Source organism: Hyperoodon ampullatus, assembly GCF_949752795.1.
Source record: "Hyperoodon ampullatus genome assembly, chromosome: 7".
In the NCBI taxonomy this organism is placed as follows: domain Eukaryota; kingdom Metazoa; phylum Chordata; class Mammalia; order Artiodactyla; family Ziphiidae; genus Hyperoodon; species Hyperoodon ampullatus.
The window spans coordinates 34,176,375-34,203,390 of record NC_136920.1 but is presented as its reverse complement, the minus strand read 5'-3'; the positions used below and the strand labels follow the sequence as shown (position 1 = coordinate 34,203,390).

Genomic DNA, 27,016 nt, shown 5'->3' with positions numbered 1-27,016 from the left:
AGACTGAATGACAAAATTCAGAGCTTGGCTATTGATTTTAGTTCACAAAATGATTACCAATATTTACTTTTCATCACAGTATTTGTTATGATGTCTGAGGAAGGACCCAGGACAGTTTCCCACTCGATATAAGTGTTCCTTCTACCTACCTGAATGAGTCCTTTTGCAGATTCTGGGCTGGGCTTGCCCCTTGTTCATGGGTCCCATCACCCTAGATAATGAAAGTATTTTTGTTATTTACCTGAAAATTAGAAACTTGTGGACACAGAGAGCTGGTTCTTCAGTGCTTACAAGCATATCACTGGGTTATACATATGTATGGTAAATACTTCAGTGTAGACTAAAACAAATTATTAACAGCTATTACTTTTGGGAAAAGTAATTCAAAAGAAAGAGAAGGAAGGCTTTTTATTGATTGTATTTCCATATTTTTCTTAATAATAATATGAGGTCAGTGGGATTATGGGCCATTTTGGTTTTCTTCTTTATAGAGAAGTATGTATAAATTATAGTCTTTTTAATATCATTAAATTTTTTGTGTGTTTTCAACCTTTATGAAATGAATACAATTTAAACAGAAAGAACGCTGCTATCTATTGACTGTATAGGAAGTATCATGTGCAAATCCTGTTGGTTTTTCCTCCTTCATAAGTGGAAATGGTGTAAGCAGCAGAATCTTTCCATGGGCACTAGATTTCACTAAAACTAAAGAGTTCTGCCAGTTAACAATGTTTTCTTAAGCCCAAGTCATCCTCTTTAGCATCACCAGATGCTACATATGATACAGGTATGTTGCCACTGGAGTCTCCAGGCTCCAGTGGCTTTCCTCCTCTGGAAACACCACCCACCTTCAAATCTGCGAGTGAGATCTTGCTCAGTCTCATCAAATTCTGCCACTTGGACAACCCCAAAGAAGCCTTTCAAGTAATCAATACTATCTTTCATTTGTGCATGCTGACTGAAATGAGGGCATCATTCATTCTATTTCTGTTTAAAATAAAAACGGAATTATAATGTGTTTCTAACGTCTAACTCATTGGCTGTACTTAAGTTCAATTAGCTGTCCTTAACATGGAATTAACTTTTAAAATAAACTTTTCTTCAGCTTAAACCTAAAAGAAACACATGGGCAAACTATCAACATTTCTGGCTCTGGTACGGATGTCACCTCTTGTGCGTTTTGTGACCTTCTGTAGTCCATGAACCTCTACAGTCTCATTTCCTCTATCTGAAACCCAGAATTTTAATATTGTTTGCCACTGCCAGGATAGTACACTGAGAGACCATATATGAAAACAAGCTGAAAACTGTAAAGGGTTAATACAGATAGAAGAGAGGCCTCAGGGAAATGCTTATTTTTTTTTTTTTTCAATCTTAAAGAGGCTTCTCACAGTCAAGAGTAGGATTTGTCTGTCTGTTTGTTTTCAATGTGGGAATTAATTCTTTATGTGCAGGTGTTTAAACTTTAACCTTAACAGTTTTGTTTGTTGATTGTTGTCGTTTTGTTTTCTTTCACTCTTCTGTTAGAAACCGTGTTAATACAACCCATTTTTTTCAACAACGTTCTGAAAGCTGGAACAGAATTTACCTAATTTATTCCAGTAATTGTTACTAAAGCACAAAGTGTGAAATAAAAGTCAGTGGAGTGTACGGACACCAAGGGGGGAAAGCGGCAGGGGGCGGTGGTGGTGGTGTGATGAATTGGGAGATTAGGATTGACATGTATACACTGATGTGTATACAATGGATTACTAATAAGAACCTGCTGTATAAAAAAATAAATTAAATTAAGTTAAATTTTAAAAAGTCAGTGGAGTGTATTTCTACAATATTATGTCATCTGAATGTTTAAAATATAATTAACTGATTGCTTCTGGCATACCTATCACCTCAGTTACTGTGGGTTTAAAGTGCTGGCAACACTGATGGAGGACCCCTATGTCCACACACCTTCTCCTCTCGTATGTGGGAAACAAAACCTGCCTGATTTTCACTGGATTCCTGCGTGTCAGTCTTTTGACCTGGAGACTTGGGGGAGGGAAGGAGGAAGATGGAGGAGGAGACCACTGATGAAAGGACACAGCTTAATTTTTTACTGTGAAAGAGCTGACAGGGCATCATTAATGGAGGGGATGCTGCAGTTCTGGAAGGGGGGAGTTGTCCTGGGCAGGAGACCTTAGAAGAGGCCACGGAAAATGGATCTGCATTCTCTCTCTCTCTTTCTCTCTTCTTCTCTCTCTCATTAGCTCTTTTGTGGCTGCCTGTCTGAGTCTCACAGCTGTGGAGTCTTTCAGGCAAGAATCAACAAGTTGTGGGCTGAGGCTGTTTGGGTGTCTTCCTGGGAAGGGTGGTGTTTGGTGAGAGGAGGGCAGAGGGCTCATAGGTCACTTTCCTGGACTTCAGTTGCCACCTGCAGACTTTCTTTTAATGGAATCTGGACCCCCGTTAAGAACTAGGACCTGAGACTTGCCCACCAGCCCTCCCCCTACACCGGGCATGCACATACTGAAGGCCTGGCAGCCCACCAGCCCTCCGCCTGCACTGGGCATGCACCTACTGAAGGCCTGGCAGCCAGGCTCTGGGTCCCTGGCAGGCTGCCCACCCCGGTCTTTCCCTTTTGTTGCCTTAAGGGCTGTGTGTTGGGAGTCAAGTCACTTGGCAACCAGGTGCCTTCAGAAAAGCCCCATGCTCTCTGGCTGCTACTGTTCACTCCAGCCAAAGCGGCAGAGAAAGGAGGGCATCGGGCTCAGGGGGACCATCCCAGCCTTCCTACTAGCCCCTGAGAACTAGTCAAGCTCCCTCCAAAGAGACCATATGGAATATTCTATGGACACGGAGGTACCGCCTCATCTCTGCTCAGGTGGGAGCAAGTAGCTCCTCCCTGTTAAATGTGAATCTCAATGTCTTTTCTCCAAGTGCGTTTTTTCAACAATAAAGCTGTTGCTGTGAACAGGTGGGGCAGGAGTAAAGGAGTTCCTTCACTTGCTGCTGCTGGCTCAGGGGCAGGAGATAAGACAGGTGAGAACTCTTCTCCTACCAGGAAAGATTCTAACTATGGCAATGCGTTGCACTGAGTCCTGGGGTTTTGTGGTTTTAGGCACTAGTAGAAGTTAAAGTATTTTCTCTTTCTAACTAACTCCTTCTCCTCTAGGCCATAAAAGCTCTTTACTTTTTTTTTTTTTTAAATCTCCAAGCGCCCGTCAGGAGTTGCTACACCTTCAGATTGGGACATCCTTCCTCATTTGCAAACCTCAGCTGTGTCTGGGGGCAGGGCAGCAGTGGCGTTGCCAGGAACAGGAAGAAAGGCTTCCAAGTCAGAGCACTACATCAGACGTAGGGAAACTGGGGGCAGATACATCTGGAAGGTGACGGGCATCAAGAGGCTACCTGCCCAAAGGACATTGAAGATCAAAGCTGATGTTTTCTTTCCTTGGTAAATTTTGCATGACTTGGCACACAACGCACATCTGAGAACAGGTATAATTGAGCTCAACTTTCCCTTATTTTGAAGGGCTTGTGGATTGGGGTCTACGGATTGGGGGTGTGGTGGGGGGAGTATCCAATTGGAAATCCAGTCACATGCATCTCACAGCCATGTGGGCTGAGACGGGGATGGTCCATCAGGCATTAGGAATAGGCTTGATTTTGGAATGCAGTGAATCTGATTGCTTCTTGGCAGCTTCCTTTTCCCAATTATGTTTGGCTTAGTCTAGTAGTCAAATTACTTTGCAGTCCCTAAGCTGATCCAGGAAGCATACAGAGGGCACAGAGAGGATACTGTCTAAAAAGTAGACTGGGTGAAGGGGGAGGGAGGGTTCTGGCTGGAAATTGGAAATGTTCACTAACTAATCCACAACCCAGCCCAAGGAAAGTGACTGTATATTATACTTTGGCCCTTTGTTAAGCCCCCAAACTGAATGTAACATGCTTTTTTAGAATATTGGTCAATTAAGGCTATTGTGCCCTCTTTCAATTATTTTGCTTCCTGAATATAGCTCAAGAAGACATATGATAGGTATTTTGAATTGATTTTATTTGAAAACATAGAATTTCTCATAATGAATATATGTTCTGTTTCAAAGATTTAGAAACCTTAAAATCTAGACCCAGCACTCTGCTTTACCTTGGTAAACAAATGAATTGATAATTTGAGTTTCATTCTGAATGTAGTAGTGCCACCAGACTGAAGCTAAAATTTTCCTTTTTATAATTTAGAAAGGAAGTGTTTGCATAAAATGTGATACTTTAAAATAATGTGGTACTTTAAATAAGGGAGCAGTCAGAAGGGTAAACCTACTCAAGAGAATGGACCAGTTTTACTAATGGCTTCATATTATTCATTATTCCCATGAGAGTATATTCATGAATTATTAAGTAACTCAGCCACTTATTAAATCAAGTTAGAGAAAAAAGCAATAACTTCTAAAAGTTAAAAGGACTTAGGTAGCAAATGTAATGAGGAGAGTATGTATGTATTCAAACCATATTAAGGTTCACACACTACAAATACAGTTTGGTCAACTTCTACCTTACCAAGTGGAAATGGAGTTTTATGATTTAAAGGTTGTATATAAAGGAATAATAATATATTAAGCCTTTATGGTGTAATGTCTGAAAACTTCTTCCTGTTCTCTCCTTTCAATGACGAAATGTCAGATGGTGAGTTCAACCAACAACCAATAATCCTGAGAGTTAGCTGTTATTTTAATAGTACCTTTTTGGTAAATTGAAGTTATTGCCTGGAAAATTATTCAGCCACAGATTCTCCATGAGGTAGTCCTGTGTAGTGGTCACAATTTCTATTTCCTCTGCCTTCAAATCAGTTTCTTTACCTCTTGAAGCTTAAGATCATCTGTAAAAGGGAAGTGATAGAATGGATCTCACAGTGTTTTCTGGAGGATTAAATAAGGTTTATGCAATCGAAAGTATCATTAGAGCAGCTAGAGCATAAAAAGTGCTAAATACATGGTTTTGTGATATACCTCACACACCTACCCATATGATTTGCATGTTTCTTGCATTTTGATCATTTTTTTGATCCTAATACCTAAAATCAGGAGGTCAAACACAGAGAATCCTGTTCTATGACAACAAGTCTGATGACTTACCAGAGGAAGAGAAAATAGATATTAATAGATCCTGACATTTGATAACATGAGTCCACTCTATCTGGTCTTCCATGATAAAAATCAGTCCAAAAATGACGGCCTTTTATTTTGGAGGGTGAGTAATCTAGCAGATGAATCAGCCTTCTCAGGTGCATATTATTAATCTCCAGCAATTTTAGTTTTATATATGGTAACTATGTAGTTTCTACATCAACTTCCTGAGCATCCTAACTAAAACCTCTGATTCAAATTAGTTGTAATTCACATTTGAGGAATTTTTGCACTCTCTTGTATAGAACCAGAAGTTGTTCACTTTCTATGTGTGTACTGGACTGGCAAATCCAGGTTTGGGGCAACCTCTCCCACTAGCCAGCAGTATGTGCTTGGACAAATCATACCCAACATCTCTGTGCTTCCACTTTCCTTGCATAAAAAAAGAGGCTACTGGGCTTCCCTGTTGGCGCAGTGGTTGAGAGTCCGCCTGCCGATGCAGGGAACACGGGTTCATGCCCCGGTCTGGGAGGATCCCACATGCTGCGGAGCGGCTGGGCCCGTGAGCCATGGCCGCTGGGCCTGCGCGTCCAGAGCCTGTGCTCTTCATCGGGAGAGGTCACAACAGTGAGAGGCCTGCGTACCAAAAAAAAAAAAAAAAAAAAAAAGAGGCTACTTAACCCAGTGATATTGAAGATTGTTTCTTTCCAGCTTTGAGAGTTCTAGTTCTAAGTTTCTTTTATTTCCAAGATCAATACATAAGGTAACTTTCAGAGCTACCTTCTTGATTTTCCAAACCAGCTGACAAAATTTGAGTTTATAAAATTTTAAAGATGACAAAAATTGCACCCATGGCTTAAGTAAGATAATCTCTAAAACAATTTAGTTGTGCAAAACAGGAGTGACAAACACACTTCCATAACTCTGAAGGGGAAAAATATGGTAAGTGAGTTTGGAAGGAAAACAACAAAAACAACACATACGCATCAAGTGATGGGATGAAATTAAAAGAAATCTGTCCCATCAGATAGTAATCCCCCCTGACCCTAATCCAAGGTCTATTTTCCAGGATAGGTAAAACTACTTCCTCCCACAAAACTCAAGCTGATATTTCATAAATGAAATTATACTTGTGAATAATAAGCAGAATAGTTAAGTATAAAATAAATAAACATTTTCATTTTATAGGACCTCTTTAATTCAGCAAAAAGATCACACTGAGATAGATATAAAGATATATATATATTTTATATATATATATATATATATATACATACATATCTAGGAGCATCAATCTTTCTCTTTTTCTTTTTTTCTCTTTTCTTCAGAGAAACACAATAGTTTATCAAATAACTAAATGGTCATTATGCTTCAACAGGGCTCAATTTTTTTTTAACATTTTATTGAAGTATAATTGCTTTACAATGTTGTGTTACTTTCTGCTGTATAACAAAGTGAATCAGCTATATTTATACCTTTATCCCCATATTCCCTCCCTCTTGCATCTCCCTCTCACCCTCCCTACCCCATCCCTCTAGGTGGCCACAAAGCTCTGAGCTGATCTCGCTAACAGGGCTCAATTTTAACAAGTCAAATTGAAAAACAGATTTCAACAAATCACACACACGTACAAGCCTATTCATTTTCATGAAGAATCTGCTTTCAAGTTCTGATGATCCTTGATGGTTTCTTCCTGTTTAAATTTTCAGCCCATTTGCCCCAATACAGCTTTAAATAAATCAAGAAAAGTTGAAGAGGGAAACTGTTTTCCCATTGCTCCCTGCTTTTGTTTGGATTACCATTCACATTTGTCATGAAGTTGAGAAAGGAATTGTGAAGTGTAAAAATAACCCACCAAGTTCCTTCATAGATACCCAAACAATTTAACTTCAGCAACACCCAGGTCTTTCTAGTTCTTCCACCCTCTCCCAGGTGCCTCAGGCAGCCTCCATCAACCACCCTCCTGATGTGGCCACCGTTCTCAAAATACCCTCCTCAGAACATCCATTTCAGGAGGGCTGGGGGGAAGAGTCTCAGTTTCCCCTAATACCTGGGAATGCACTTTCCCTCTCCAGTTCAAATTTGCTAGGCAGAAGAAGAAAAAGAAAGAAAAAAGAGAGAGAAAGCCTAAAAGGGAAGGTTGGATTGTAATTAGTGTCTGTTAGTGCAGATACATCTATTAGTGGGATCAGTTCAAGAGTTAGTGTGACTTGGCACAGTGCCAAGTTAAGTACAGAACAGTATTTATTGTGGTAGGAGATGCACCCTTCAAACAATGTATCCATTAAGAATTCAATGTGTTATGACCCACCAATCCCACTACTGGACATATATCCTGAGAAAACCATAGTTCAAAAAGAGTCCTGTACCACAATGTTCATTGCAGCACTATTTACAATGGCCAGGACATGGAAGCAACCTAAGTGTCCATCGACAGATGAATGGATAAAGAAGATGTGGCACATACATACAATGGAATATGACTCAGGAATGAAAAGAAACGAAATTGAGTTATTTGTAGTGAGGTGGATGGACCTAGAGTCTGTCATACAGAGTGAAGTAAGTCAGAAAGATAAAAACAAATACCATATGCTAACACATATATATGGAATCTAAAAAAAAAAATGCTTCTGAAGAATGTAGGGGCAGGACAGGAATAAAGACACAGACGTAGAGAATGGACTTGAGGACACAGGGGAGGGGTAAGAGTAAGCTAGGATGAAGTGAGAGAGTGGCATGGACATATATACACTAACAAATATAAAATAGATAGCTAGTGGGAAGCAGCTGCATAGCACAGGGAGATCAGCTTGGTGCTTTGTGACCACCTAGAGGGGTGGGATAGGGAGGGTGGGAGGGAGATGCAAGAGGGAGGGGCTATGGGGATATATGTATATGTATAGTTGATTCACTTTGTTATAAAGCAGAAACTAACACACCATTGTAAAGCAATTATATCCCAATAAAAATGTTAAAAAAAATTCAATGTGTGAAATTTATAAAAATCCTTTCTACCAAGACATTTTCAAGCTTGTTAATAAACACTTTATTGACAATGAGTTAAGCTTAGAATATACACTGATACACATGAAAGTTTAATGATAAAAATAAGAAGGATTTTTTTCCTTAATTGTCTTACTACTTGGGAGAACTTAAGATGGTATCATCTGTATTCTGATATTCCCCAACCTCTTTCTCCTGCTGTTTACTTGGGTAATTGCCATAGATTTTTCACTGGGCAGTGATGGTTCCAGTTAATTTGGGATATTATAACCAGACCCTTAAATAGCATACAACACATAAGAACAAAAAGAGTAAACATAATAAACTTTTCTCTAGCTCAGAGGTTGGCAAATATTTTCTGTAAAAGGGCAAATATATTTTTTGGCTCTGCAGGCTGTATACATTCCCTGTCACATATTCTTGTTTTATTTTTTCAAACCTTATAAGAATGTAAAAACTGCTCTTACCTCATGGGCTGTACAAAAACTTCTGGCCCACAGGCAGCGGTTTGCCTGTCCTTGATCAAGTTATGTAAGCCATGCTTTTACTTCAGTAGATACAATCTTACTTAAATACAGAATAGAGTTCTATTTTTCCTCCCCATATGTAAAGCTAGAGTTATCATTCAAATATATATTAAATATCTTCTATGTGTCTGCTGCACTAGAGAATACAAAGATCACCATGAAGTTTCAGACCTCAAAAAAAAGTGAGATAATTATGAAAGTAAACAAAAAATAAGGAAGACTGGGCACAAATGGCATTGATAGTTGTCTGAAAGGCTCCAAAATGCCTCCTTAAAGATGTCTATATGAGTAAGTCTTAAAGGGTGTGATCAATGCTGCTGAATGCATATTAACTCTATCTTATTCTCCTTCCTCATTAATAAAACATTGATTTCTGCAGAGCAAGCATGTGACTAGTAAACAGCTATGTTTCCCAGCTTCCCTGTAGCTAAGGTTAGATTGTGATATAATTCTGGTCAGTGAAATATACTTGGAAGTCGCTAGATGGGGAAATGTTTAAAAATGAGGTAGACTTAGCTGCCACATGATGTTTTCCCTTTTCCCTTCTTCCCCTCTGGAATGTAGATGTGGTATCGGTGATGCAGCAGTCATTTTGCAAACATGAGGCAAGAAGTAGAAGGAGAAAATCTACCAGTAGCCTGGGCTTCCCATGGTTCTGTGAAATCACATTACCATTACTGGACAGTCATGTTGGGACTTCTTTTCACACAAGAAAAATAAATTCCTTGCTTATTTAAGCCTCTATTTGTCAGATCATCTGGATACAGATAGGTTGGCTCATGAAAAGAAAAGTTTGTGAAAGGTCATCCCAAGCAATGGGGACAGAATGAGCTGAGGAACTGAGATTTGAAAGTATGGAGGTTGAACGATAGAAAATATTTAGTTTGGCTGGAGCCAGTGTACTTGGGCAAATAGTTAAAATAGCACAGGTATGATTACACTTTCAATTTGTGGAGTATTTTTCTCCTTTAAAAAATTTCCAGAGCTTTTATGTAAACATAAAAGTGCCTGTGTCATTGGTTCTGAACTTATTATCTAAGATTACTGTGAGAAAAACAAGGAATTCTTTTCATCTGGATCCTGACTCAGCATGTTTATCTTGTTTACTTTTAGTCACTGTGTTTCTGTTTACAGCTCATGAAATACTCTCATCAGAACAAAGGTCCTAGCATAGATAAGTGAAACCACAAACTCAAGCAAATAGCAGAAGCCAGAGTCCATTTGAATTGAAGTCAAGTTCAGAGCCGATCTTCCTGAGAGTCCTTTTAACACTGATTTGTCATAGCAGGTAGCTGACAAGATTTACCCTCAAGGACCAGAAACATGCACTGTGCCATCCAAAAGGCAGAAGCGCTGGATGGGGCTCATTTGATGCGAATCCTCTGGCAAGATGGTGTAGAGTCTGTCTACCCCGCTGTGTGGCTGAGGGACAACTGTCAGTGTCCTGACTGCTACCTGGATTCTGCAAAAGCACGGAAACTTCTCATCGAAGCTCTTGATGTGAACATCGGTATCAAAGGCTTGACGTTTGACAGGAAAAAGGTAACCATCTCTAAATTATCTCTGCCTTCTCTCTCAACTTAAATAAAGGAACTAGTCTCCAATAATTTACATAATGAATTATATTTTATTTGGTCATATTTTATATATAAAACCGTGATTGCATAGTCCTTGGTGCAAAGTCCACATGCTCACTAAATGGAAGCTTCTGCTATTATTATTACTATTTTTATTACTGCTGCTATTATTTTAATAAAATGTACAGTGTTGTTCATTCTTCCTTCAGTGAGTGGCAGCCTTGAAGGCACAATCAAACTATGTCTCTAATAAAAGGAATGCCCCTGGGCTTCAGTTTACTCATCTAGAAATGAGGGATACTAACAAAATTTGTTCCTAGAGATGGTGTGAAGATTCAATGAGCTAATACGGATAAAAATCTTAGCATGTGGCTGGCATATGGTGAGCACTCAAAAACTTGTATTGATGAATATTTTTAGTCAAATTCGTGAGTAAATGTGTAAGGCTTTGTATGGGATTCCTGAGAGCATAGCTCTCAAAACCACAAACTAGATGTGGCCTCACCCTGTGTTTCTCTTTTCCAAATTTGCTAAGATAGTTATCAGAAGAGCAAGTGTGACCAGCAAGGTCATCGTCTCCCACTCCTGTCTCCATCTCGAATTAAGGACTTTACCCCCAGGGTTCACAGCTTGCTAGCTGTGGGACCTTAGACATGTTATTTCCTCTTACTTTGCTCACTTGAAAGATGTGAATATTAGTTATTGCTTCTCCCTCAAGTTGTATGAGGACTAAGTGGGTTATATTTATAGTGCTCATTGTATAGTGTACACTCAAAATGGTGTTATTCTTACTATTATTATCTGCCTCATCATCATCATTACTATTTCTGACACTCTTGGCAGGAATATTAATTGATCTCTAACTTCAAGTCATCACAGAAAGTTTAAGGACCACAGGTTTTCAGAATATAGAACAAGAACTCAGATCTAGCCAGGTTTTATATCTTTGTGATAGTTAAAGGGCCTCAGATCTCAGCTGTATCCCCTTGGCTTTCAGTTTCCTTGTTTTCCAAAAGCTTATTCTATGCCTGTGAGTATATAAGTTAAAAAATAGAAAGAAAAAAGAGCAAGGGCTAATTAGATTCCCTGATAACCTTAAATAACATTCAGAAACAGCAAGAGTGGAGAACCAAAGTACATAGAAGCATAATATACGTTTACGTGATATTTGCTTTCTGTATTATAAGGTTCATATCACGTGGCCAAACGACCACTACAGTGAATATGAAGCTGACTGGCTGAAGAAAAGATGCTTTTCACTGCAGGCCAGAGAAAAGCTCCAGAGAGAATTGTTTTTGCCAGGTAACCTTGCTATGGTCTTCAATGTCCTTTAAAACTTGTCCGGTAAGCAATTTGCTCAGAAGCAAATTAAAACCCTTGTGCTTTGGTTAAAATATTATTGTAATTTATGTGGAATGTTTAATGATTTACCAACACAGATCATGTAGGTAGAGATGGAAAGAAACATAGAGCAGTTCTAGACATTCTAAAGAGACAGAAAGAAAAGAAATGCAGCAAATATTTATCCTCGCCATCTAACACAAAAACTGGCACACCATAGACACTCCACAAGTGTTCCCTGCGAAGCAGCAGGATGAACCAGAGGCAGACTTGCCCTTAATAATTTTATCTAAGGCCAGAACCACACAGAATCAACAAGGCAAAAATTCCTAATCTGGCATCAGATAAAACTATGTGATTTATGAACCTCATGAAATGATATACACAACATTGACAACACTGAGTGTGCATGTGAGCGTGTGTGTGTGTTCATGTGAGCGTGTGTGTGTGTGTGTCAGGCTTGTGCACAGCAAATTGCTTGGGGAGAGTTTATCTGAATCCCAAGGGAATCTGTGAACACAGAAACATTCAGAAAATCTCCAGTAAACAGATTCGGTCAAAAAGGAAGATTTTATTCTTTGTTGGTTTTTTTTTTTTAATTTCCTTTCAGTCTTTTTTCTTTTTTTATTGACGTATAGTTGATTTACAATGTTGTGTTAATTTCTGCTCTACAGCAAAGTGGTTCAGTTATACATATATATATACATTCTTTTTTATATTCTTTTCCATTATGGTTTATCACAGGATATTGAATATAGTTCCCTGTGCTATACGGAAGGGCCTTGTTGCTTGCTTATCCATCCTATACATAATAGTTTGTATCTGCTAACCCCAAACTCCCACTCCATCCTTCCTCCACTTCCCCCTTGGCAACTATGAGTCTGTTCTCTATGAAGAAGACTTAATTTTTGATCTGAGAGACAAAGTAAATAGTTAATATAGATTAAAAGTTAATTTTTAAATACGATTTTTGGAGAGACACAGTAATACAGCTCAAACAGAGGTGCTGGGGAGAAGTGGGAAGTATTAATACTTTGCTCTCTCTGTATTTTGAAGACTTGTGTCATATGATGTGGGTCAAAGGCCCACAAATTCATGTTTTCAAATTCTGAAAACATGCTGATTCATATGTATTTACTAGAACCTTGGCTTCTACAAACACACTAACAAGCCAACTTTCCCTGAACATTCTTTTCCACTGTTTACCAGATATATTGGGCCACTGTCCCTTTGGGCAACTGACCAGCCTTGCTGGATTTTATACACACCTCTTCTGGGATTTCTGGGTCATACACCAAGATAGAGATTTTACCTTACTCCTTTCAAATCTGAAATTCTCAGACGTGTATGGTAACTGCATGGTTTTCAATGTTAGACTTACAACAGTTTACTGGGTGTGGAGATGTTACTAAATAGCCAACTTGAGCCCCACAGCTTCACCTTGTCCCATGGTTATCAATAGGGTATGACGTGGTCCCCTTCCTGTTCAAGCATACTCCAGTCTTATCAAGAGCTAGCTTCCTCCATTCTCTTAATCTCAACATTCTGACAACTGACAATGTTTTGCTCTAGTGCTTTCTGTCTAAACCACCAGGAATCCATTTTCCTCTTTATCTAGTCCAGCTAGCTGGTAGAATCCAGATGGATATCCAGGGAAAGATGTTTTTCCTGCCTTCCCCCAGTGAGTGCTTTACTAGATTCTTCAAAGAGTCTTCAATTACAAAACTGAGTGACAACTGTCTGGGTCAAATAGTAATATCACAAGTATATTATTACTTTTTATTTATTTTAGATTTCTTCTGGTACTCAAAATATTTTTCCTTAACTCTGCCCTAACTTTGTAATCCCGTTGGATTTTACTTTAATTTCCTTTGAGTTCTTCTTTTGATTATTTTCAGGGAATAAAAACCAACTTTTTATTATTACAGCTTATGCTTCTAAGCATTGTAAAAGTATATGGCTACCCCCTCCATTAATATTTCTCGACAGGTTCAGTTTTATAGCTTACATTTCTCAGTACTATCAGGCAGTAGCAGGATGGAAATGATACTACATTCAGTTAAACAGTGGAAAAAACTAGTCACACTGACAGGCTGCAATCATGAATAATATAAGGAGGACTGGAAACTATTTTAATGGTTTAAAACAAGATCAGATTTTGAAAATATATTCTCAAGCTGTGCAACTGGTAGGTGAAAGAAGAAATTAATGGACCATTTTTGAAATATTGCTTCTATGGCTTTTTGCCTGTAGAATTTGACACCTTATTTCCCTGCCATTGCATATTTTCAAACATTCATACTCAGAACAAGTAAACAAACTCAGTTACATTTGTCAAAGAATTTTGTTTTTAGTCCTCAGTGGCAATGTTTCCTCTGCTGCTCTTTCCTTAGAGTGAGGAAAGACTTAAAAATCTGGCGTCAAGATGCAGATCACTTTTCCTTGATCTTCGCTTGGCACTAGATGTTGAACTCAAAAATGAAAAAAACACGAGCAAGAAAAAACTCTTGTCATGGGACAGCCACAGCTGGAAAGAAGGCATGGGTAACAATCATTCCATCATAAATTTCTATTCAACTGCACGTATATCGTGCACCTATCTTGTGTGGGAAGCTGTAAGGAAATACCAAGTTTTAAAAAGACATGGATTCTGCCCTAAAGGATTTATCCAGTCTAGGAGGGGACACTAGCCATGGAAAAAAATAAGTATAGTACATCATTTTAAGTACATGAAAGTATGCATAGAAGGTTAATTAGAATGTAGAAGGACTGAAGAAACAAGGAAATGGGACTCAAATAAGAGCTAATACTTGAGCTGGGTTTTGAAGGGTCTGTCAGACAAAGATAGAAGGAAAGGAAATTCTCAACAGAGAAAAGGGTATGTAGAAAATCAGAGAAGCATAAAAGGGCAGGGTAGGTGTAGGAAACTGCAATTAGTTTAAAATATGGGTGAAGTTAAAATTGTTAGGCAACAAGGAAGGAAGTGGCTTAAGTACCCTACTAAGAAGCTCAGCCCTAAACCCTTAGGCAAGGAAGTTTGCTCAGCACAGAGGTCAAGTATGTTTCCTTCCATTAGTTTCCCAGGCTGATTCTCTTCCTAAAATTCTACAGAAATGAGTTTAAGGTCTTTATAAGCTTGAGAAGATTGCTTTACTTATTTTCATTAGGATGCATTTTATATTTTCAGAGTTGTAGCTTTCTGATTTTTACCAAATGTATATAATTTCGTAAATGCCTACAAGGTTGTGAATGTCTTCGTAGCTTCCTTTTTCTCTTGATGCATTCTCTCTGCCTCCAGTGTACCCCTTTGGTTCTTGGTTTGTACTTATCTTACTAAAGACGGTGAAGTGATCAGTTCTGTGTTGTAGAAAGGTCTTCGTCATGGTCATCTGTGCTGGATGGATTGGCGTGGGGAGTGCCTGGGAGCAGGGTAACCATAGCATGGCCTAGAAATTGTCCTGTAAGAGCCATTAAGAACTTAAACTAGGGAAGTAGCAGAGAGGATGGGGATAGAATTTGTACTCAAGAGAAACATATACTGACCTGGAGGACAGGAAGTTGCTGGCCCTCTAATCTCTACCAATTTAAAACCAGACTGTTGAAGCCTTGCATGTGAGTGTTTCCAGATAGGTGGATGAAATGGAAGACTTTAATAAAACATTGGCAATATGAAGATTTTTTAATATAATTGTATTTTAGCCTCCATGTGAAATTTACATAATTATACACTCATTTTTTGTGACTAACTTCATGATGCAAAATTCCCAAAATAAAATTGATACGACTAAAATGGGAAAAAAATCAATACATAGCATGATCTTATATATATGAACCTAAATATCTGTTCTTCTTATTAACACTCAGAGGCAGAATGAATGCTTGTTTTCCTATCTATCTCCTTGAACTGGTACTGAAATGCTTGTATATTATTCTCTGACATCAGTAGTATTTGTCATTGTAAATTGAGATTTAAAATGTGGTAATTTGAAGAAAATCTTTTGTTCTATGGAAGGAGTCTGCTCAGTTTTCTCAGCAGTGCAGGGAGTGAGTACATTGCACAGTCAGAAAAGGATATTTCCCCTTGTTTCGATATGCCCCACTTTAGCAGAGCAAGTCTTCACCTGTGTACTTTATCAGACTACAACCCTTCGGTACATAGCTATGACTCCCTTCTTTGTTTCAAAAGGAATATGCTACAAGAGGGGTGAAAACTCTCAAGGAGATATAAGGTCCCTCTAAGATCTCTGTGCCTTGCACATGGTGAAAAAAAAAACCCAAAAAACAGAGCTTCGCCTTTCTTACAGAGGGCATGTGTTTCCTTGAAGATGAAGCTTTCTATTATAGTGCAAAGAACAGAATTGATTTGGTACCTAGGCTAATTTTACAGAAATTTTCCACAAGAGAAAAAATCACTATCTTTGAAAAAAATTAACAAGTAATGTACACAATAAACATGCCTAACTCCCATGTAATATTTCATCCATGTCCCTAAGCTTTGCCCCATCCTTCTCCCTTTCTTAAACCCCTAGAGGTGGGAATCTGCAATGCATGTCAGGGATGGGTGAGGGAATTTTTTCACGTATTACTTGGTAATTATAAAAAGGACTGGGGGTTTGTTTGTTTCAAGCTGCCTTAGGATGTTCCAACTGTATCAGAACTGCCAGGTCAGAATGGCTTCAGAAGAGCTCTGTTAAATCAGCTGCATTAGAGCAATCAACTCACCATGTCATGTATCAAAATACATTCCCTTCCCAAGAAAGACCTTATAAAAATTCCTTCCCTGAGGTCATCCAGGCTCACACTGTCTGATGCACAGGTGGGAGAATGGTTCAAAGTCTTCGTAAGTTTAAGAAGCCAGTCTCTATTCTACTTTGCCTGCCATATGTGAAATGAACCTATTGACTTTCAGAGAAATGTCTTTGGGGTTTTGATGAAATGAATACAAGTATCTTAAATGCTTGTGAGTTTACAAATGCATATTTTGCTTCACTTTTTCTCTGTGCCATAGTGATGTCTTCCAATGTGTCTTGTTCTTTTCTGAATTACATATCATTTATCCCACTCAGTTTCTGCATTGTACTTGGTAAATGTGGGCGTAATATGTAAAGGGTCTAATATCCCTCCATGGGCTGTGAGTCAGTGAGTCCAAGATGGGAGATTCACAGCCTGGGAAGTACCCTGCTCTGCTGTGTACCCAGCAGAGGCGCCGAATCTGCAGGTTGTTCCCACAGCCATCTGCCTAGTTTTTGATTCCACTTGTAAACTCTAGGTCAGATCCTTTTTCTTTTGCCTTTTCTCATATCCATCCATACCTCCAATTAGAAAATACATAACCACATACTCAGAGATAAGTATTGGGTTGACCAAAAAGTTTGTTCGGGTTTTCGTAAGATGTTATGGAAAACCTGAACGAACTTTTTGTCCAACCCAATATTAAAGATGTCTATTTTACAACTAGATACATTACAGAAATATTGGGGGAAAAAAGGCCTGTGTACTACATCTATTACTTTTTTAAATATAATTTTTAGGTAAGAAACATTATATTCTTTTTTTTTTTTTTTTTTTTTTTTTTGCGGTACGCAGGCCTCTCACTGTTGTGGCCTCTCCTGTTGCGGAGCACAGGCTCCGGACGCGCAGGCTCAGCGGCCATGGCTCACGGGCCTAGCCGCTCCGCAGCATGTGGGATCTTCCCAGACCGGGGCACGAACCCGTGTCCCCTGCATCGGCAGGCGGACTCTCAACCACTGCGCCACCAGGGAAGCCCAAAACATTATATTCTTTTTAAAAAATCATTTTTTATTACTTAACAACTTCATAAAACAAAGTATCATGCCATCATCCAACGTTAGTGTGAAATAGTATTTTGAAAATCTGGTGTCTTCAAAAGCTGATATCTTTAAAAGACTTGAAAAAGTTTGAGGATATTTTTGAGAACCTAAAACAAATCTATTTTAAGGAAGAATTATTATGTTGTATTCCCTTTTCATATTTTTTCAGTATACTTACCACATCAAAAATTAAGAAAGGGCTTCCCTGGTGGCTCAGTGGTTGAGAGTCCGCCTGCTGATGCAGGGGACATAGGTTCGTGCCCCTGTCCGGGAAGATCCCACATGCCACAGAGCAGCTGGGCCCATGAGCCATGGCCACTGAGCCTGCGTGTCCGGAGCTTGTGCTCCGCAACGGGAGAGGCCACAACAGTGAGAGGCCCGCGTACCGCAAAAAGGAAAAAAAAAAATTAAGAAAAATATACTAACTTTTTTAATTCTTGGAAAAGTAATTTTCTAGAGTTACACTAAAGTAAATTTATTTATTTTCCTTCCTTTTTCTTTTCAAACAGGGTAGAGTGGGCTTTTTTTCAGTGAGTGAAGAACTTCCATTTCTCACAAACAAGACTTACTTTTTTTGCAGCTCAGGAATAAGTTTTATAACATTGGCAATTGGACTGCAAATTCAGAATTTATAAATTTAGAAAATTCCAAAGTGTGGCAATTTCAAGAAGTAAAGTTGGATTGCTTTATATGCTAGCTTCACTTTTACCAAACCTACACATAAGTTATGAACAATTACTTCTCACTTCTGGTTTTACTTTGTTCTTCAAGATGACAGAACACAGCAGAACAACTATAGTTTTGAGATAGTAGATATCTTCATCATACTTAAATTTCTTCCTTAAGATTCCAGTCCCAAACTTTCAAATATGCCCATGGAAAAAATTGATTTTTAATTTCTTTTTAAAGTTTTCTATCCCTGTAGGAAAAAAATTGATTTTTAAAAAGAATTTTGATGTTGCTATTTACCCATTCTGTGTATTTGCATAATATCTAGCTGAGCAAATTAGGTAAATAATTTTTAATCACTGCTCCATTGAATGAATTCTCTAACTTTATTCTTTTCCTCAAAATTATATATATTTCTCAATCTGTAACTTTGCTCTTAATCAAAAGAGCAGTGTAGCACTGAAATTAAAAGTGCTCTTGAACTTAGTTCTTTCTAGGTCTGTGATCTTGAGCAATTTACTTAACCTGTCTATGCCCCTAAATCTTTAACTGCATGATGGTACCTACTTATCACCTTGAGTAACGCCATGTTGAGAGAAAAACAATGACTCACTTTACATATTAACTCACTTAATCTTCACAAGTTTCCCTTGAAAGCAGTTGTAAATAACTACAGAGAACAGCCTTGAGAGACTTCTTGAACTTCTTGAACAGTATATGTTTACTGTTCAATGAAACAAAGGAAATGAAAAAATGTAGAATTCTATTAGTAAAATTCTTTCTCCTTTTTTCCATTAGCTGTCAAGCTTCCATGCACATCACCTGTTTGCCCAGAGAAGACTGACATTGAAAAGATTTTAGGGGGAAAATGTTGTATAGGTTGTCCTTCTTGCCAACAACTTAGCTGAAGCCTTTTATTATCTCACACTTGAATTACTGAAATAACATGGCCTCTGTGTTCACTCCCAGCATGCACAACTCTGCAGGGTAATCTTCCCGATGCCCACCGTCATCTTTCTTCCCCCCTGGCTCTGGTGTTTCACTGCAGCACAATAAAGTCCAAAGTCTTCCCTGGGACTTTCTAATCATCCCACAATGTAGTGCCCCCTCAGCAAGCATGTGGATTCTTAATTTTGTCCAAACTCCTAGTTTCTCAGATCACTTATTCTATTCTTTCGGTCTGGCCAAACTTCACCTTTCCATCCTACAAGGTCCAACTCACATCCCAAAGAAGCCCTTTACCAACCTACCCTATATTTATATTTATCCCCAAGTCAAACTACAAAATAGAAAGCCCAAGAAATTGACATAATTTCACTGGTAACACTAAAATGCAGAGCTATAATGTAACAATGGAAGCATATATTTTTTTCTAAAAGAATTTTGTTAGAATTTGTTAGGAGAAGAAGTGAAAGAATGTGGTCTGCTAGGAAAGCGCTTCCCCCCGTGAAACAACACAGTGTTTTGAAAGGAGAACAGCTTTAGAGTCAGCAGAGGGGCTTTGACTTTCTTCTCTGTGAACTTGACCTAGTGTCATAAATGATCTGACTCTCACTTTTTCCATATGTAAAAGAGGCAATGCCTCTTAGCTCCAGGATGTGAAGAATAAATGGAAAAATGTAAGTACTTTGCCTGCCACACTGTGGATGCTCAAACCCTGTTAGGTCCTTTCCCTTCCCTTCTCCTTCTACTTAGAGAGCCACGAACATAGCAGAGTAAAGAGCATTTAGGTAAGGACAGGAGAGAGAAACAACAGTGGCATGATCACCTCTTATGCGTGAGTTCCCCTTACTTGATGAATAATCATGTTATAATCCCTATTAGACACTTGAGAGTGACTCAGATGTGAATTATTGCCACGAAAAGGATTTTAGTTATTCAGACATTGGTTTGAAGTATGGGCCAAATTTTTACCTACCTGACGGATAGTTTCCTTTAAATAATACTAAGGAAGACAATGAAAAGGCTGGTCAGCTATGACCCTAATTCAAATCAGTGCTGTAAAAATGTTTACTGAAGCTGGGATGATCAGCAAACTTGGGGAAAAGTGGTGAGTTATCTACTAGTTAGTTAAGGATCACTACAGATGAAAATACCAGCACTTAGTAGATATATTTCATGCACAAACCTAGATACTTGGATGAAAAAAATTCCAGACCCATCTAGATACAGTCTCATCACCATATAGAAAACAGATAATATGAATAAGGAAGATAGAGGAAAGGTATCTAAAGAGAACAATGTGCTCATGTAAGGAGGAAGCAGTCTCTCAACTCTAACTTCACTGAGACATGATGGAAGTTTCTAGCCCAGAATAAATTGGTCAAGCACAATATATGATGGACAACCAAAAAGGAGATGTATAAAGTGATTTACTTGGAGCAATAAGAAAGAATGAGGAAAACCAGAGAAAATGTGAATCCTCTGATGGGAGCAGATGGTCTTAGGTAATCCTGTTTCACACACAGTCTTTCCCATCTCAGTTGATGGCAACTCCATCTCTCAGGCAGCAGGACCATCCTAGACTCCTCATTATCCCTTATACAAGCTACACACACAATGTGTCAAGAAAATCTACTAGCCCTATTACCAAACAATCCAGAATCCATCCACATCTCACTACCTCCACCACCAACCCTCCATCTGAACTACCAACAGCATACGCCCTCTTCCTCCCCTTCCTCTTCCCCTACTCCTTTGCCAGTCTTCCTTCTTCATATTTTTAAAGCATTGCTATATGCCAGGCACAGAGCTCAATGCTTAATATGTATTACTCTATTTAATCCTAGCAACAAAGTTACAAAGGCACTATCATTGTAACCAGTTTACACATGAGGAAAATAAGGCTGATAAAAGTAAGTAACTAGTCCAAAATCAGAGGCAAAGAAGTAACAGAGACAAGATTTGACTGAAGAACATCTGCTTTATTGAATGCCTTTCTATCCTCCACCTCTTCTATGTGCTTGCAGCAATTTGTGCCAGCTACTCTTTTTGTGTCGCTGCAATTATTGCACTGAAGAGTCAATGTCGGTGTATTTGACTGTCATCCCCACTAGACAATTGGAATCCAGCGAAATAGCTAATATTAATAACAGGTACCATTTATTGAACATCTTCCATGCATTATATTTATTCAGCAAGTACTTCATGAGTGTCAGCTATGTACCAGCCGCTGTTCTAGGTACTGGGAATGCAGTGATGAACAAAACAGAGGTAGACTTTATCTGTAAGGAGTTTACATTTTGGTAGAGAAAGAGATCGCAAAATTTACAAATTTATCTACATTAAGTCAAGTGGCCATAAGGACTTGGGCACAGGCATGTTGGTCGATGTGGCAATGGGGTGTATGGAAGTCTCTTCGGAGTCCTTCTAATTTTTTACTGAAATGGGAAGCAAAGTTATCAGCTAAGCATGAATAGGAGGAGGAAGTGTGGGAAGTTTGAGGACAGGGAACGTGAGAAACAGTCAGCTAGGGGAGCACAAGATAGAGTTAACTATAGATTAATGGGTGTGCAATAAAATCGCTCATCATGGTATGTTTTCCTCCAGCCATGTTCAGCTGCTCTGGGTCAAGTTCAGATTTAATTAAGTATACAATGTCAAGTTCTTTCTAGGTGTCATCTCGTTTAAATTTCCCAACAACCCTGCAGGTTGTTTAACTCTGTATTTTCCAGATGAAGAAATTGAACTGAGAGTATCACTTTCTGAAGGTCATGTAGACGGAAAGTATCAGAATTCAGATTTGAATCCACATCTGTCACCTTCAAACCTTGAGTGATGAATTTTGACACAAAGTCCCCATCAAATTGGACCCGCATCCTTGACCTCGCTTTGGCAGCACATATACTAAAACTTGGACCTACATCCTCAACTCTCTATGTGCTTAGTATGTTCTCAGTGAACTAGCTTTGGAAACTTGGCTGAGGAGGAATTCTTACACATTCTGGTTGACCGAAAAGTTAATATGCATCAACAGACTTGAGACTGCCAAAACAAGGTTAATTAGATTTAGGCTGCCTGAATAAAAATGTAGTAGCGAGCCCACCATGCCGGCACGCCTATAGTATTATGTCTGATCTGAGATGCCCAGGCTGCTGTGGGACATCAGCAAACTTGAAAGCATCATCCAGAGGAGAGCAGAGAGCATAGTGCAGGGCTTAGGAGCCATAAAACATGAAAAATATGGGAGAGAAAGAGACTATTTAGCCTTGGAAAGAAAAACTTAGCTCAGTGCCTGTCTTTATACACATCTCCAAGACTGCCATATTCTGTGTGATTCTGGAGCACAGAATTAGTGCCTAAAAGAAGGTGACAGAGCTAGATGTGCCTCTGCATAAGGAAGAAGATTGTGTTGATTGGAGCCATCTGGAACCAGGATGGGCTGTGCCATAGAGAGATGTGTGCTCTGGAATTAAAAGCCATCAAGAGGGTGTTCTGTAACCTTTTAAGAGATGTCAGAGGGGATAGTCACAACAAGGACAGAGGGTAAAACTGAACTTTCTGTTAGTCCTGCCAATTCCAATGAAGTCTGAGATAATAATCTCCCTTCTCAACATCCTTTGGTGCTTGTTATCCCTTGACAAATATTTTTCTGAATATCCAGAGTTGTGTGGGTATCCCAGCTCTGACATATATTAACTGTGTGATGTTGCATAACTTAGGTATGATCCTGACGCCTGTCTAATCTATAAAGGGGGAATAATACAGAACCTCTATTATGGGGTTGTTGTGCGGATTACAGGGATCACTCCATATGAAGTGCTTAGAAGGGTGCCTGGAATTACAAATGCCCAATAAGTGTTCACTCTCATTTTTTCAAATGTTTTTCACACACTCCCCTTTAGTGCTGCTTCATTATTTCATGAGTTCTTGTTTTTTCCAACTAAATTGTCACTCTTGTCATAGAGCTGAGCATATATATATTACCGGGTACTTAATAGTTCAAAACAAAAATGTGTTTCTCTTCTTTCAAACAACGTAAACTTGTTTAGAAACATCTTTTGAACATCCTCAGGGAGACTTTTCAAGTTTGGTGAGATTATCACCTAGAGGAAAGGTTTAATGGATTTCTCCATCTTTTAAAATACTAAAGTGTGCTCAAACACTCATTTTTCAGGGGTTGCTTCTTGTTTGCAGTCATCATTAAGAAATAAGCAAAGATTTGTTTAGGATACAGAACATAGCAGTTTTCTGAAAATCTACTGGGTGCAAGCCCTAGGCTATATACCAGGGGGAGGAAGAGTAAGGGGGCAACAGTGGTGAGGAAATAAAGATAAGCAACAGGATCTCTATAGTTTGCAAGGATCATACAGTCCAGTGGCAGAGAGAGAAAGATAAGGACCTGCCTGACCCACACTTGCTTACTTTTTCCCTTCATCTGCAACACCCACCCCTTTGTCTCATGGGTCCTAGCTTCAGTGACTTTGAGTTCCTCCAACAAGCTAAGAGATCACCCCCTCTTCCTACTGTCTTTCCTTGTTAGACACTTTCCCTACCCTTTGAGTGACTGGCTTCTCTCACCTCTCAGGATGTGGCTTAAACAGCTTCTTTTCAGTTACACCTTTCTTATCCGTCATGTCTAAACAAATAAGTTCTCCATCCCACTCCCAATGATTATTTGTCAATATACCCCATTCGTTACGCCCACAACACTTGCTACAACGTTTATTTTTATGTATTTATTTGTTTGCTTCGTTGTTTATTCACTTTTTCCATCCCAAAGGCAGCAATCACATCTATTTTTATTCACCAATGCAACCTCTTTCGCATAGCCAGACTTTCGGCAAATACATGTGGAGTAAGTGAAAGATCCTTTCAGCATAAGGTGGTGAGCACAGGGACTGAGGTGCATATTGGTGCTGGGGATCACAGAAGATAGCCATCTAACCCAGTCTTGGAGATCCTGAAGGAGGGCATTGCAGAGGCTGTCACTGCCCCATCAGACCTCCTCAGCACTCTTCCCATACTTGCCAACAGTTTGCTATTGCAAGATTGCCAAGCTCCTGGAGGGTTCTCTCTGCCTGAGGGAACATGCTTGGCTAACACACAGGGAAGGCCAGAAAGATCAAGGAGTGAACACCCAGAAGCAGCTCTCAACCAATAAGGGGTAGGTGTGGGTGGCCTCTGCATCTCAGCTTCATTGCCCCTGGGTGGGACAACTCTGTATCTGAGTATAGTCTACAGTGTTGCCATGAGGTCCAGCAGTGCTGAGCCCCAGCTGCAAAAGCAGTAACCCGTTCATTGAAACACCCTCCAGAGGCCCCCTTCCCTTTCTCACTAACCCATCTCCTATTGGTGCCTCCAGGGAGACTCCTTAGTAAAATTGCATTCAAATCCTCATCTCAAGGTCAGCTTCTGGAAAATCTCAATCTAAAAAAGGACAAGTGACCAGAATTTTGAAAGGTGTGTCGAGTTCACTAGACAAGAGGTAAAAGAATTTCCAAAGAGGGCAGGATGTCATTGATACAGAGAAGAGAATCAAAGTCCCAAAATCTGGGGGTCAGATTTTGATTATGGCTGGGCCCCTGCAGGATCTTTATAGGGAAAGATAGTAAGCAATCAGCTGATCATCAGCCCATGAGATGAGCTGTTTCAGAGCCAACAGCACAGTTCGGTGCAGATAGACAGAAGGTCCTAAACTCTTGAAATAACACATTGCAACCCTGCATGCTGTACTCATGAATCTTTAACTGAAGAGCTTCTTTGTGTCTTTTCCTTTTTTGAAATACAACTCAGGATCCAGGAATGTGAGGCTTAACCCTGAAAAGGAAGCCTTGTACAAATGGTGTCTTGAAAGCCAGCATGTAGCCTGTTCATAAATTTTATGATGTGTGAAGCACATGTTCAAGGAAGTATTTATTAGTAAGTCCATAAGTTAAATTAGAAAGGGTGGTTCATGCCTTAAATATTCCGTCATTTTCCATACTGTTTATGTTTCCAGACCCAAGTGTGAAATTTAAATTTTCTTTTAATGTATTCACCTAACAAATGATTTACTCTAGGTCAGCATGTTTTCTTATGGTCCCCAGTAGTGAAGTTTTGCAGCTGGGGTCGGGGGGGGACTGGGAAAATGCTACTAAATTACTTTTTCAATGGCAAAGTTTCTGTACAGAAATCATAGAATGATCTTACTCGTGGATTTATTAAGAAGATGTAGGTTATTTTGCCCGGAAAATTGGAGTATTTTATATCAGGGATGTTTTGATGAATTTGGAAACTGGCTAGTCACAGTGCTGTCTCTGAAAGTCACAATTGGCATAACTGAGTCTGTGAGTGGCTCGTATTAGGACACAGATCCTGTGATGGGTTGTGGCCCTTGGTCACTGATTTTTTCAAAGCTCCTGCCAAGGTACACCAAAATAGGAGCTATAGTTGGAAAACTGTAAACTCTGTAGAATTTAAAAGGTATTGTGACCAACCCCTGATTGTAAAATCCTATGAATTTGAAATTATGTATAGTACAGACTATGCTATGTATGATATGAACAGCCTTATACTGAGTTTTATACTGAGTCTTTGTGTGAATATGGTTAATTTTACACGTGTAAAGAGTAACAAATTTATTAAAAGAATCTAACTCATTTTGTAGTTTTAAAACAAAGACTATCGTGTGTGTATGTGCATGCGTGTTTGAGAGTGTGTGTGTGTGTGTGTGTGTGTGTGTGTGTTATTCTATAATGGGAAAATGACTCATGTAGGAACAAAAATTCATTAAAATATGCTATAATTATATATAGATGTATATAGTGTGTGCCCTTAACAGAGCCTTCTTGAATCCACAAAATGCTCAAACTACAAAAGTTTTGAAAATATTTACATCTTGTGAAAGTGTTTTTTCCATCTCTATTTATTACATTTCCCTGCTACACTGTCACTAAAACTCTCTGGAAAGTGATAAAGGCCTTAAGTAAAACCAGACTGGCATGGATCACTGACATATACTGGCATAAATTAAAAAAAAGAAGCTAGCTGATTTTTAAGCCTTGGTTCATTTCACAAAAGCAATGAATAGCAATGCTGTCAAAGAGTTGTGCCATGAAACCTAGTCATAAAGCTTTTTCTGCATTTAAAATCCTAACTAGGAGGGCTTCCCTGGTGGCGCAGTGGTTGAGTCTGCCTGCCGATGCAGGGGACACGGGTTCGTGCCCCGGTCCGGGAGGATCCCACATGCCACGGAGTGGCTGGGCCCGTGAGCCATGGCCGCTGAGCCTGTGCGTCCGGAGCCTGTGCTCCACAACGGGAGAGGCCACAACAGTGAGAGGCCCATGTACTGCAAAAAAAAAAAAAAGAAAGAAAGAAAGAAAAAAAGTCCTGACTGGGAACCAAGGTTTATCTTTAAACACTCATGCTTGAACATGTCCAGACAGAGTGTTCCTAATTGTAATTTGCCCTGCTTTCTTTTTCATCTAGAAAGTAGATTTCCTTTGTAGGGGATAGAATAAGCTGTGGACATTCAGACATAGGACTTAAGAATACATGTAACAACAGTATTTCAAGGCATTAAATGTTTATTTTCTGTGTAGTTGTTGAAATTACAGACTTTGGAATTAGTCACCTGAATTTGCCTAACTAGCTCTGCAAATCATTAGCTGAAAGACTTGGATCTCTGTTCCCTTCTCTGTAACATGGGAATGCTGAAAGCATCTATCGCATATATTTATTACGGACATTAAAAGAAATAAGGTATGGAGAGCACCTAGCACTGTGCCTGACACCTAGGAAGTATTCAGCAAATATTAACTATTATATTATTATTATTATTATTATTATTATTATTAGTCTACTATGTGTCAGGCACTGTACCAAGCTCCTTGCATAATCTCATTGCATGGTCAACATATGATCTGCAAGGTAAATATAAGTATGGTTATTTTATAAATTAAGAGATGGAGGATCAGCGAAAAGATAAGGAAACAAGCTGGTAAGAAGCAAGACAATGACTCAAACCCAGGCCTCTTTAGCTCCATGTT

General features: G+C 39.1%; 1 protein-coding gene across 1 annotated transcript in view; it reads left to right on the top strand.

Moving 5' to 3' along the window:
- Nucleotides 1-9,952: 9,952 nt before the first annotated feature.
- BBOX1 (gamma-butyrobetaine hydroxylase 1) overlaps nucleotides 9,953-27,016 on the top strand; it is a gene marked incomplete at both ends in the record, with an annotated part of 76,259 nt that continues 59,195 nt past the window's right edge. The window contains 2 exons of the mRNA XM_079708378.1: nucleotides 9,953-10,171; nucleotides 11,394-11,508. Of these exons, the coding sequence (XP_079564504.1) occupies nucleotides 9,953-10,171; nucleotides 11,394-11,508 (334 nt within the window). The remainder of the gene's footprint in view (nucleotides 10,172-11,393; nucleotides 11,509-27,016) is intronic.